We start from the raw sequence: 14770 nt of genomic DNA on the forward strand, positions 1-14770 counted from the left end.
GGCACCCCACCCTAGAGTGGATGCATCCGTTATCACCGTGGCAACCGATTGAGACAGATGAAAGGGATTTCCTTGAGACAGATCGCCCTCCACGCTCCAACAAGACAGATCCGTGGCAGTTTCTCTGGAGATCCTCACCGACTCCCTGAGATCCCCGTTGTGCTAATACCACTGCCTGCGGAGGCACCACTGGAATGCCCTCATGTGCCAGCGTGCATGGTTGACCAGGAGAATACAGGAAGCAAACAGACCAAGCAGGCGAAGGACCTTCAGGACTGGAACAACCGCTCCATTGTAAAATAAGGGAATCATTTTCTGTATGTCGTGAATCCTTTGAGGAGGAGGAGGGCATGCACGACATACAGTTGTGTCCAGTACTGCACCTATGAACAGATTGCGCTGGGAGGGCACCAGGTGAGACTTGGGTACATTTATCGAAAAACCTAATCTGTACAACAGCTGAGTTGTCTCTTGCAGATGATGTAGCACCTTCTCTGGAGACTCTGCTTTGATCAGCCAGTCATCCAGATAGGGGAATACCGGAATCCCCGACATTCTGAGATGTGCTGCCACCACTGCCATCACCTTGGTAAAGATTTGAGGTGCAGTAGTAATTCCAAACGGAAGGACCACAAACTGGTAGTGCTGCGAACCCACCGTGAAACTGAGATACTTCCTATGCGACTCCAGGATCGGAATATGAAAATTTGCGTCCTGCAAGTCAAGCGACACCATCCAGTCCTCTTCCAACAGCGCTTGAAGAACATCTTGAACTTTTCTTGTTTCTGATAAAGATTCAAGATCCTGAGATCCAGGATTGGACGCAACCTGCCATCCTTCTTGGGAATCAGGAAATACCGGGAGTAGCATCCCTGACCCCTTTCCTGCTCTGGAACCACCTCCATCGCTCCTTTCTTTAACAAGGTCAGAACTTCCTCCTGTAGGAGATGTTCTTCTGAGCAAGCCCCTTGGCAAGGAGGGTAATTTGGAGGAAATTCCCGAAAGGGAAGAGCATACCCATTTGCCACAAGATTGAGAACCAATTGATCTGTAGTGACCAATTCCCAATCCCGCAGAAAATGGGTAAGCCGACCCCCCAAAGGACCAATATGTTTGAGAGTGGGGAATCTAGGGCTGCTTTGCTGCGGTGATAGAGGGCGAGGTAGAAGAAGAGGAGGAGGAGGGTTGACGACCTCTGTTTTTTCCCCTATAGGACTTGTACAGCGTATTTTGTTGTTGCTGTTGCTGTTGCTGCTGTCGAGGCTGTCCTTGCGGACGAAAGGACGAATTTCCAAATCCTCTATACCTTCTGAAAGATCCTCTAGATTGAGTCTGCAAGCCAAGTGATCTTGATGTGGCCTTGCAATCTTTGAATCTCTCAAGAGTTGCATCTGCCTTCTTACCAAAGAGTCCTGTTCCATCGAATGGTAAGTCCAATAGAGTAGTCTGCACATCAGAAGAAAAGTCTGAAGACTTCAACCAAGCCCCCCTTCTCGTAGCTACTGCAGAGCCCATAATCCTTGCCACTGAGTCAGCCGTATCTAGACCGCTCTGGGTGACTTGACGAGCAGCAGCCTGGGTGTCACCCAAAACCTCTTGAAAATTTTTCTTATCTTCATCAGACAGTTTTGGCAGCAACTGCTTAGAAGAATCCATCAAGACATGGATATATCTTCCCATCAAGCAAGTAACATTTGTAGATTTTAACGCCATGCTTGCAGATGAGAATACCTTTTTGGCAGACTGCTCAATGGTTTTTGAATCTCTGTCAGCCGAAACCTGAGGAAAAGCCCCTGAAGACTTCTTTGAACAAGCAGCCTGAACTACTAGGCTCTCAGGCGAAGAATGAGCCGACAGAAACTCTGGATCTTCAGGTGCCACCCTATACCGCCGTGCCACAGTCCTGGAGACCGCAGGAGCAGATAAAGGCTTCTTCCAAACCTCCAACACTGGCTCCAAAATTGCCTCATTAAATGGTAATAGAGTTTCAGACACAGATGAGGGAGAATGCAACACTTCAGTCAGAAGATTGGATTTAAACTCCGTGGTAGGCAGAGTAATGTCCAACAACTCCGAAGCTTTTCTCACCACCATTTGATAGGGAGCTGCCTCCTTAGAGGGAGCATCCGGGCCAGGAGAAAAATCCCACTCAGGTGAGACATCAAGGCCACTTGCGTCCTTTAATTCCGCAAAATAGGCCTCAGATTCAGGAAGTTCACTTTCCTCCATCTCTTGCCGAAAGCGTTCCTCCTCTACAGCCCTCTGGGCTTCCCTCCTGGAGCGGATCCTGGGGGCTGGAATTGATGGCTCCGCGACCGACTCCGTCGGCCTCGGGACCGGCATCGAACGCGGATCCGATGGTGCCACAGACTCCAAACGAGGACGACCAGACGGCGCCAGAGAATCTCGATATGGCGTCGGAGATTCTCGATACGGCGTCGGGGCTCTCGGCGCCGGAAAGTTCCAGGACGGTGTCGCTGGCATAAAGGGCATGAACGGAGCCTGGGCATAAGTTTGGGGAACATCCAAATTAAATGCAAAAGGACCCATGGGACCCGCAGGTGCACCGGATGGGTACATAGCCCTCGCAAAGACACCATACATTGCGTTAAGGTAATGTGATGGGTCCTGACCTGGAGCCGGGAATGGAGGATAATTACACAGCGGTGTACCTGAAGCCGGTGCTCCTGGAGTCGGGCCAGCCGGCGCCGATAAAGGAACCTCCTCAGGCTGCTCCTGATCCTCATGCTCTGGCTCAACCTAATCAAGATTCGGAGAGTTAACCGAATCCGAGGGAGCCGGCGTCGGAGATCCAGAGACCTCGACTTCAGAAGTCACAACCTTCACTGGTGAAGCCGGATTCGAAGGCAGAGGATCGACGTCATCTCTGCAACGCCGAGGAGAAGATGACTTCGGCGCCGATTCTTTATCAGAGTGGCGCCTCGAAGAATGCTTCTTCTTCTTATGCCTCTTCGACTTCGAATGCCCCAAAGCCGACTTCGAACCCTACCTGGATTCGGATCAAGACCTCGACCTCGATCTTGATCTTGATTTTCTTTTACTCGCCTTCTTTTCTTTTTTCTTCATCTTGGCCATAAACAATTTCGCCTCCCTTTCCTTCAATGCCTTCGGATTCATCTTCCTACAGCACACACATTCTTCGAACATCGTGATCGGAAGACAAGCACCAAACACAGTCCTGATGCGGGTCAGTGATAGACATTTGCTTCCCGCACTCCCTACAGGGCTTGTAACCGGACTTTCTTCCCGACATTTTAGAAAGGAAACAAGAAGAATAGACAAGAATACTATAAATTACAAAGTAACTGCGGAGAGTCCCAAAAAACCGTTAGCGTCGATGGCGCAGAAAAAGGGGAACTTTTTTTTTTTTTGGGACACAGTTCAGTTCCGCGCCTATCCTCCAGAGCGGTGAGTCCGAGGTATTCAGGATATGATTGGGCCTCTTTCCTGGATTTCGGTAAGACTGACTGAAGCTGCTGCGTCTCAAAGCCTCCTTCATCCTGCTGGTACAACAAGCCCTAAGGCATGTGCGGGCCCTGCAGTGGGACCTGTAGCCCCAGTGGACACAGCGTCAGGAAATCTTTCAGACCTGGTCTAGGGAACAGCAGAGGTGGCTGATGAACCAGGATTGGGCCAGCGGCAGCCTGCTGTCCCTCCCCCAACCAGAGCTCACTGTGGTGACAGATACATGACTCCTGGGTTGGGGCAACCATCAGGGAGAAGAGGATTATTAAAGGACTCTGGTCTCCGGCGGAATCTCAGCTCCACATCAGCTTGTTGGAGTTGAGAGCTCATAGCTTGGCATTGAAAGCTTTTCTTCAATCTATCAAGGAAAGTCTGCATCAGGTGTTCACAGACAACGCCACCGCCATGTGGCATCGCAGCAAACAGGGATGGGTGGGGTCAGAGAGTATGGTAACCAGACCTTCTGAGCATGACCATTTGTCTGCCAGTCTGGTTGCCTCTCCGGAAGGATCTTCTGTCACAGACAACTATGCAGAGTCATCCACTCGAACCTGCGCACGCTCCCCCTTCATGCATGGAGATTGAGTGGCTACAGTTGAAGTTTTTTTATCTTGCTCCCGAAGTTTTTGACCTCATCTTGGGAGCCAGGTGCCCTTCCACTGAAACTGTTTACACCTGCTGTTAGGGTACGTTTGTGGCTTGGTGTTCCTCGTGCCACAGGAACACCTTTTCTGTACCTCTTGCAGAAGTTCTGTTTGTTCTTTCTTTTATCCAAGCATGGCCTTGCTCTGGGCACTTTTTAAGGTTGTTTATCAACCATTTTGACTTTCTTGTTGCTGCCTCATCAACCCGCTCTGTTTAAAATACCTGTCATGGCTCAGTTTTTAAAAGAACAGTTGTAGCGTCATTTCAGTCGGGAATGACGTCCTCACATGCACACTGAAAGAATTTCCTTTGTAACTTTGTATTTTTCAAAATAAAGTTTTATTGAAGCATTTTATTCAATTTTAATCCCATTTTTTTCATGATATTCGTATTCATCAAAGTTTTTTAACACATGGCCCAATGCATTTCGGGCAATCTGCCCTTCCTCAGGGGCATAGGTAAAACTGTAGAAGAAAAAAATCACGACTGTAATATATTCGTAAATGTAAACACAATGTTAAAGTTAGAGGAACAAGTGTCTTTTTTAGAAACCTTATATCCCTTTCAATCATAATATGCACTCGATATTATCAGATCAGCAAATGATAAAAAATAAACAAAGCATGGTGATTACCCATAATGTCACGTAAACTCAATTGTATGCACATTTATCGTTGGTATTATTCACGGTGTAATCATTACTTCAGTTCTTGTCAATTTAATGAAGAAAACCGAAATGCATTGGGCCATGTGTTAAAAAACTTTGATGAATACGAATATCATGAAAAAATGGGATTAACATTTAATCAAATGCTTCAATAAAACTTTATTTTGAAAAATACAAAGTTACAAAGGAAATTCTTTCAGTGTGCATGTGAGGACGTCATTCCCGACTGAAATGACGCTACAACTGTTCATATAACCACCTCCAAGACTCAGAAGGAGGTACTCACCTAGCACCTAATCACTGGTCAGGAACTTTTTAAACCACAACTTACCCAGAGTGCGACAGTTCTCTATCCTAATTCTTGTTCATTGTGTTTTTCTGAGTCAAGTGAACTACGCACCACCAATTAACCAAAATGCAATTTGAAGACATAATCAAGATAACTGACGAAAGAGCAGACACTCTTAGATTTACAGAGGAGGATACACAACGAATATATTCTCTAATAGAGGAAAGTGAAACCTTGTTACCAGCCACAGGATCTAAACAAAGCAACATTAAACAACTACTTTATATGTCGAAGAAAATAGTCAACCAAAAACTGCACGCAAGTACACTCATACGTTACCACAAAGTTCAGAGAATTCCCCGAGGGTTACGTATCTCGCTCAAATTTACATTATGCAAAAACAATTCAAAATTCACTGAAAGATGGCAGGCAATATTAAACAAATGTTCTCTCGACCTTATACTTTTAATTGTGGAAGAGTTGGCTAAACTAATTGAGGATTTAACCTAAGAAACACAACAATTAAAACAGGACCTCAGTAACATGCTTACAACCAAGGAAATGGGAGAAATGCTAGAGGACATTACAAAACAACTGGAATCATATACAAAGGATATAAACGATAGAAAACTCTGAAAATTCAAACGCGATACACTTGACTACAAGTTTGGAGAAGTTTACAGTTGGGCTGATATATATGCAATGAGAAGGTAACAAACATCCACCTCTAACAAACCATCGGATGAAACATCATCTTCTGATGACTCACAATATAGGAGACAACCACCAAGGTTCAAACCCACAACTACCACAACAAAAACAACACAAGAACAACCAACCACATCCAGTGGCACAAAAAATACTGAGAATATTTTTTTAGGGAGACGTCAGATATCATCCGACGAACCAGGAGGGGTAAGAGGTCAAACAACAGAAGACTCGATCGCGAAAAACACCAGGAGTCAAAAACTCTAGTTATTAATCTTTCCAAATTACAAATATCACGCTCAGAAAATAAAGTTTTACAAAAAGGAACCACATTTGTGTCTACTTTCCACTCCAAACTTTTAGACACACAAGTATGTGTCCATAAATTTATGAGAGGACTACGATTGCGAAATTTTTTCAAAAACATCATTCCAGTAGCAGAAGAATCGCCCAAAGATACTTTGAAAGGACTTAGAAACAAAAGCAAGTTCATACCCCCAGTAAGCCACAAGGTTCTGGACGCATTTGAGAAAGTCATAAAGCAAGGAAATAGAGAACATTTACAAACAACCCAAATCAAAAGTCACCAATCTTTCCAACAAAGAACGGAATATTCTCAAAAAACTAGCAGATAACCCAGAGATTATCATACGTCAAGCAAATAAGGGAGGAGCCCTTGTCATTTTGGATGCTGACTTCTACAACTACAGAATAACAGAACACATCAATGATTCAAACACCTACTACAAAATAGAGAGAGACCCCACTAAAGAATTCATGGAGATACTTTCAACTCTTATAAGCAAAACAATTGAATTGGGCACAATTGGACAAAAAGAGAAACAGTACCTCATCAAATCAAACCCTTCAGTACCATACATCTACATGATACCAAAAGTGCACAAGCATCCCACTCATCCGCCTTGCAGACCCATTGTATCTACAGTTAACTCCATCCATGAATCCATTGGCAAATACATTGACAGGCACTTACAACCATTAGTACAATCAATGAGTACGTACATCAAGGACACCACCCACTTTTTAACCATCATCGAGGAACAAGAAACGCAATTTACTAGTGACATGCTACTTTACACCATTGATGTACAATCATTATATACTTCAATTCCCCACAACTTGGGATTAGACGCCACAGCTTCATTTCTCATGTTGTCCGACATGGAAGAAGGGTTGAAGGTCTTTATAATGGAACTTTTGAACTTCACGTTATATCACAGCTACTTCGCACGGAAAGATTCAAATTACATACAAAGCTCAGGTACTTCTATGGGCAATTGTGCCGCACCTGCCTACGCGAACCTGTTCCTGTATCGATTTGAACTTGATAACATTCTCAGTAACGACCAATGGTCCAAAAACCTAATAACCTACAAGAGATATATCGATGATATATTTATTTTGTGGAAGGGAACACAGATGGAGCTGGAACATGCCATGGAAAATTTAAATCAGGTGAATGACCGGATCAAATTTACACACAACATTCAAACAGACCAACTATCATTCTTGGATGTGCTAGTTCAGAAAAAAACAAAAGAAATTAGAGACTAGTGTCTTTACCAAGAGTACAGATAGAAATAATCTGTTACACTTCTCGAGTTTTCATCAACACTCTCTAAAAAGACACCTACCGTATTCACAACTATTAAGAATGAAGAGGATCTCCTCTACAGAAGAGTCATTGAAAAACAAGCACTCAAACTTGCATTGAGAAATTTCAGGAGCGAGGGTACCCAATGGGAATCTTAGAAGAAGCCAAGTCTAAAATGATGAAAATTGACAGATGTTCACTATTACAGTGTCAACCAAAAGAATCCAAGGAAGAAAGGATGGTATTTGTTTCCAAATACTCAACAGAAAGCTTGAAAATCAAGAGAATCATATTGAGAAATTGGTCACTATTAACGTTGGAAGAAGACTTTAATAACATTTTTCAACTCACCCCAAGATTTGCATTTCAAAGATCTTTAAATATTAAAGAAATGTTGAACCGAAAAATGCAAACCCACACTGGAAAACATAAAGGCACTCTACCTTGCCACAATTGTGGAAACTGTAATGCTATAATAAAAGGGAATGAAATCAAACATCCAAGCCAAGGTGTCACCATCAAATTAACCGTCACTGCCACCTGTGACAGTCGGAATGTGATTTACCTGATTAAATGCCCGTGTGGCTTATCATATGTTGGGAAAACCGAGCGAAAAATAAAGACTCGCATCATTGAGCACAAGAGTAACATTCGTACTAAGAATGTTAAATCTCCACTGGCATCCCACTTCAATAACTACAATCATTCTCCAGGCCAAGTACGATTCCTTATCTTAGAAACTGTACCTATTCTACCGGGAAGAGACAATACCCAACACTTACTACGTAGAGAAGTCTTTTGGATCACCCATCTTAATACTGCACAACCAAAAGGTCTCAATGATCGTATTGATCTAAACTGCTTTCTATAAACTATGAGAACACCATTATGAAACAGACTATTTAATCACTATTTAATGGTTGATCAAGTGACTTTTTAGTGGTGAAACCATTGAATAACAGGCGTGCTTTTCATTCAATTTATTTATGTAACACAATATGATTGATGATATAATGTAGAATTGACCATGAATTTTTTGTTGATGTGACCATGGATTGACTATGAGTATTCTGACATATGATACTTTTATAACTTTTTTACAACCCTTTCAATATGTGATTAGCGGTTTATCTCCCAATTTCAAATTTTTGCACCCATTTTTTGCACCTCTTTATCGAGTGTAAACCGATCGACAAAGCACACGGTTTGTTTACATTACTCGCAACTCCGAGCGTCAAACTCGGCCGCTAGTATTTTTTCCGTTTCTACCTTTTTCGTAACACTTCCGGGGTTAGAGTGTTTATACTCGGCTCCCGCAAAAAAACTTTTATCTCCGTTTCCTGCTGTGGTTCAGCGTGAAAGAAACCGTTCGAATTAGGTGTGTGGTACCACTTTGCCAGAAGTTTAACCTGGACGTGATTTCTCTAGTTAACCGTTTGTTAGTTTAACAAGTATATTGAATTATACCCGGGTTCCTCTCTTTCTAGTACGCGGTCCGTGAACCCTGGGGACATTGCGTATACGTTTTTGACCCGCATGCCGACCTATATCAGGCGGTCGAAATAATACAGGTACGATCGAAATCTTTGTACCGCATCTTTTTACGTATTAAAATCGGTTGGTTGTTTATAGACAAAACGAGGAATAGCAGCTTCTTAAAAAACGGAGCAGAAATATACAGTACTTTTGTGATACCGGTTTTCTTCATTAAATTGACAAGAACTGAAGTAATGATTACACCGTGAATAATACCAACGATAAATGTGCATACAATTGAGTTTACGTGACATTATGGGTAATCACCATGCTTTGTTTATTGTTTATCATTTGCTGATCTGATAATATCGAGTGCATATTATGATTGAAAGGGATATAAGGTTTCTAAAAAAGACACTTGTTCCTCTAACTTTAAAATTGTGTTTACATATACGAATATATTACAGTCGAGTTTATTTTCTTCTACAGTTTTACCTATGCCCCTGAGGAAGGGCAGATTGCCCGAAATGCATTGGGCCATGTGTTAAAAAACTTTGATGAATATGAATATCATGAAAAAAATGGGATTAAAATTGAATCAAATGCTTCAATAAAACTTTATTTTCAAAAATACAAAGTTACAAAGGAAATTCTTTCAGTGTGCATGTGAGGACGTCATTCCCGACTGACATGACGCTACAACTGTTCATATAACCACCTCCAAGACTCAAAAGGAGGTACTCACCTAGCACCTAATCACTGGTCAGGAACTTTTTAAATCACAACTTACCCAGAGTGAGACAGTTCTCTATCCTAATTCTTGTTCAGTTTTTAAAAGGTCAGCAGCAGTTGTTTCTGCCTACTCCTTTTATGATGCCCCAATGGGACCTTAATTAGGTCCCTACTTACCTCATGTATACTCCTTTGAGCCAATGCATAGCTGCTCTATGCGGCTCTTGACCATCAAAATTATTTTCCAGGTGGCTAGTACATCAACCAAGAGGGTCGGTGAGTTTCAGGCTATGTCTGTTCACCCTTCAAACTCCAATTTCTTGCCTCAAAAATTGGTCCTTTGGATGTGTGCCTCTTCCCAATTGAAGGTTGCCACCCCTTATATATTTCCCATAGCAGCACTCTGTCTGCCTTCTACGGTTGGTTTCATCTTTCCAAGAAGGAGGAGAGACACCATCTTTTGTAACCTAAAAGAGCTCTGTCTTTCTATATTGATTGCACCAAAGATCATGGTGTGGACGATCAGCTCTTCATTGGGTTCACCGGAGCAAAAAAGGCAATGCTGTGCAGAAACGAACCATCTCCAGATGGATAGTACTTTGCATAAAAATCTGCTACAAGCTGGCAAAGAAGAAAACCCCTAGGGGCTTGCGTGGTCACTCCATCAGGGCCAAGGCAGTCACTACTGTGTTAGCAAGTGGAGTACCTATCCTGGACATCTGCCAATCTGTCACATAGACATCCCTCCATATGTTTGTGAAGTATTACTTTTGGACAGTCAGGTCTGGCATGATGGGCATTTCACCCTATCTGTCCTCTAGGACTGTTTGTCAAAGACAGTTCGCAGACCCACCTCCAGGGAGAAACAGCTTGGGTATTTATTCTAACGTGCGGAATCTGTAGTTATCAGTCTCTATCAGAAGAACAAGTTACTTAACTTCAGTAGCGCTTTTTCTGGTAGATTCTCTAACCGCATATACCTCACCGACCCTTCCATCATCCTTGCTCTGCAAACTGGACTCTTTACACAAAAACTCCCCTTTGATACAGTACACTGGTCAAAACAGTAAAATTGTTTTTTGAGTGGCTCTGCATTTTTTGGAGCCAATTGCGTGGAGAAACTTCCTGAAAGAAACTGATGTCAGTGCACCGGGGTGGCACATATATTGGTACTGTAACGTCACTTCGAAAACAGAGCCGAATAATGCCAACTTCTGGCACGCAATGTTACTGCTCAAAATGTTCTGGATCCAGTCTGACATCACTTATAGCTCTGTAAGTTCACCTCAATTTATTCTTGCGACAGCCACCTTCTTTTCTTGTCATGGAAATGATGTTTTATTAAACATGTGCTTGATCCAGTGTGAATGTAGGAGCCAGCATGTGAATAATTCCTCCAAAATTTTACAGGATATCGTTAAAAATAAAAACACTAAATAACACTTTCTCACCTTTTCTGCTTTCTTTCAGGGAGAAGGAGTTGCGTATCGTGGTCGGGTATTGGTTGAGTTGGAAACTCGAATGGAAGAGAGCCTAAAACCAATAGTCATTGACTGGCCTACTGAGCGTCTTGAAATAGTAGAGGTACAGCACATTGAGAGAGTATAGGTGCAGTATAGCGGTTGAAGATAGAGTACTTGGGAGCTCACCTGATAGAGTAACAGCTCTAGAGTGGTACAGTAAGTAACACACAAACGTGATTGTGAAGTGTGGAGTCACAACATCCCTCTAATGTGGTGGTTCAGTAAGTACTGTGAAAGACAGTTCTTTACTGACTAAAAATGCAATACATTGAAATGTTAAGGTATATCCCACTGAAAAGGAAGACATGCAGTACACTAGAAGGCTGATGGTATAGCACTGTGAGAGAATTAATGTCCATTATTCTATAAGGATGGTTGTTTTCAGCGTTAGGCTTAGAAAAGCCCATTTGAGATGTTTTTAACTGTAAGAAAAGACAGAAGTAGGAGACCCAAACTAAAATACATTCATATATTGAAATAGGTTAAAAACATCATTTTTGCCTGATGATCATCATAATTATTCCTAAACTTACTGTTAGTTTTGCTTTCACTTGAACTTTGTCATATTTCCACTTTGCATTGTATTGTACTGTCCAGCATTACGTTGCTGCGATATGACCGGTGCATAATATTTTTTGTGGTTATTCTTGCTAATATTAACTTAATTAATTGTGGGGGCGTGGCTTGAGCGGCGATGTGAGCGGACGTGCTCTTGTGGAGCTCCCCCTGCCGCTGGCCTCATCATATGCTATTACTGCGGATGTTGGGGTACCTGGCCTTTCCCCTCTGTGCCCCTGAATGCTGACCGGCTGTAATCGAGTGTCCACGGGCTGTGTTGAAGCGGCGGTGCCCTGTGAGACGCCTAGTGCGGACGGCCGGCTCGGCGCGGACGGAGCCCGCCATTCTGCCATCTTGGTGCTCTGCTGAGGCGGCTCGCTGCCGGCTGCCGGAGAGGTGCGGTGGGCACCGAAGGACGTCTGCCTAACCCCCCTGACCCCTGCAGTGAGGTGGGACTACCTGGAACGAGTGCCCGTGGACCAGCGTGAGGGGGAGGAATCTTGGCTGCGCTTTCCCGGCCGACCGAGTGCCCAGCGGGGTAGGAGCCCGCCATCCTGCGATCCGGAGGCGGAGGTCTGTTGCTTGCTGTCCGGGCCGGGGGCTGCGCTCCGGGCGCTCCGTTCTGCTGTGCATTGGTGAGCGGGGGCAACGCAATAACTGGGGGCCTGACAGCACTTCAATGAATGCGGTACCCCGGGGGCACTAGTCGGAGCTGACGGCGCCCGCCAGTTTGTCAGCCTGGGTGTTGGGTGTGCAGTGCCACGGCGGTGAAGAGCGGCGGAGGGCGGACCACCCCGACTACGACCTGGCGCTGTCCCCCGTTTGTGGCCCCCTGCTGGCATCCGAGCAGACCTGATCTTGGCGAGTGTCTCTCGGCGACGACCACGGCGAGAGGGAGGAAGCAGAGCACGGTGCCCTGGTGGTGCGAGGCGTCCACTGCCCTGTTGAGGCGGTGCACAGACGGCAGGTGGTGATCCTACGGCAGTGTCCCCTGACACACGCACTGGCTGCGAGACTGGAATGGAGGGGACGCCCTGCAACTGATCGGACTGTCGCAAGGTACCTTTGCTCAGTGGGTTCCGGGCCATCTAGCCTGCTTTGGGAGGGGTGTGGGGGCCCGCTGTTGGCCGGCTGCTGCGAGTGCCGAGGGATTTGGACTCTGGGCCCTCGGGTGCCCGGGGTGCAGGCCAGCTCTCTATAATCCACGCTTGTGCGTTGCCCCTGAGGGCCTCTCCCCCCCCTGGTTCTGCCTTTACTTGCTGCCTGGTGCTGTGGGCTTGCGGAGGAGCGGCGGACATTGGACTACAGAGGATCCCTCTGCCCGCGTGAGACGATGACGCGCACTAATAGAGGCGCCAGGGCCGATCCAGCGACGGCCCCTAAGGATAATACTGTGGTGGCCATGTGGGATAAGGCGGGGGCGCCGGTGGCCGGGGAGGGCCCATCCCGAGGGGCGGCGGACTCCCCACCGGTCACCCAGGCGTTCCTGGCCGCCTTTATGACTGACCTTAAGACAGAGATAGGCTCCTTGAGATCTGAGGTGCACTCCTGCGTTACTGAACTTAAGAGGGAGGTCACGGAGTTAGGAGACCGCGTTGATGGCCTGGAGAGGACCTTGGACAAGCGCACGGAAGACCAGGAACATCTGTGGCAGCGCCTGCTAGCCCTTCAGGAACAAAACATTGAGCTCCAGGTCAAGCAGGAAGATTTGGAAAACAGAGGTCGGCGCAACAACCTCCGTATTCGTGGTGTGCCACTCGGTGAAGAGGGGAAGGACGTAATGGACTACGTGGCACAGCTTCTCCATGAGGTCCGAGGAGACGAGGACGTATCACCCCCCACTCTAGACCGGGCGCATCGAGTGGCAGCCCCTGCGGGGCGGTCGGGCCTCTTACCGGACATCCTCACCAGGGTGCACTTTTTTGTAGAGAAGGAGGAGATCTGGAAGTGCGCACGGGACAAGCCTGACCTCCAATACAAGGGCCACAAGATCCAAATCTTCCAGGATTTGGCGCCTAATACGTTGAAGCGCAGACGTGCATTCCGCCCAGTGATAGAGAAGCTGCGGAGCATGAACATTCCCTACCAGTGGGGCCACCCCTTCGCGCTTATTTTCCAGTGGGAGGGTAGGCGCAAAGCTCTGAGATCCTACAATGAGGCGGCGCGGCTTCTCCACATCTCGTCTTCTCCCCCGGGGAGCCCTTCTCGACCTTCGTCCCGTAAGAGAACGCCGACTGGACCTGACTGGACCAAGGTGCCGAGGAGGCAGCGCGCCCTGCCTGTTGAGGAACCCACGCACAGCCAGGCTAAACAGGACGTTATTGCCCACATTAGAGCTCTTGAAGAGGCCGTGGCTGATCCAGAGGGGCACTCTCCCAGGGCGCGCCCTCCTACGCCTTGACGATGGCGCTACACTGGCTGCATTCCTCCTGAGGTACTGTTCTCATGTCTCCCTCTGCGGACAAGGGGTTGAGTGGTGGGGGGGGGGGGGGGTCTGACGGGCTCCTGATTCCTACATACTGGGCCTGGGGCGGTGGGGGCTCCATACCTCCTGGTGCGTTCTGATAGTCATGTCCCCTTTGAACTGCCCCCTGGGGAGTGACATCCCGAAGAGCGTTCGAACCTACGGGTGTAGGATGCTCTATCCTGGGGACAGAGAACTCTGGCCCTGTTGGCCGCACTTATATGGTTCATACTTTCAGCCGGTCCGGCTGCCTGGTTTTTGTTTTCTGTTACTTGCTCCTTCTCTTTTCCTTTCTTTCTTTCTTTCTTCTTGCCTCGCTTTTCTTCTGTGCGGGACCTGGAAGGGTGCGAGGGGTGGCGGGTGGGGAGTGGAGGGGGGGATCCTTGCCTGGTGTGTATGGATGATGTGTAGATTGGTGAGGTTGGTTCTGATAGCGATCTCTGATGGTCCCTGCCATGGCTAGTAGTGTGAATGGCCCCCTAAAGATCCTGTCCCTTAATGTTAAGGGCCTTAACTCGCCCAATAAGCGCAAGCAGATCTGGCACTACCTTCTGAGACATAACCCGGACATTGTTTTCATGCAGGAGACCCACCTTCAATCAGGATG

General features: G+C 46.2%; 1 protein-coding gene across 1 annotated transcript in view; it reads left to right on the forward strand.

Annotated features, from left to right (window-relative positions):
• The window catches only part of LOC147679783 (myoferlin-like), a 1922797-nt gene that overhangs the window by 1691527 nt on the left and 216500 nt on the right, over nucleotides 1-14770 (forward strand). Inside the window, exon 18 of the mRNA XM_086942477.1 lies at nucleotides 11089-11202. Within this exon, the coding sequence (XP_086798603.1) occupies nucleotides 11089-11202 (114 nt within the window). The remainder of the gene's footprint in view (nucleotides 1-11088; nucleotides 11203-14770) is intronic.

Source organism: Lissotriton vulgaris, chromosome 11 (genome assembly GCF_964263255.1).
Source record: "Lissotriton vulgaris chromosome 11, aLisVul1.2, whole genome shotgun sequence".
Lineage (NCBI taxonomy): Eukaryota > Metazoa > Chordata > Amphibia > Caudata > Salamandridae > Lissotriton > Lissotriton vulgaris.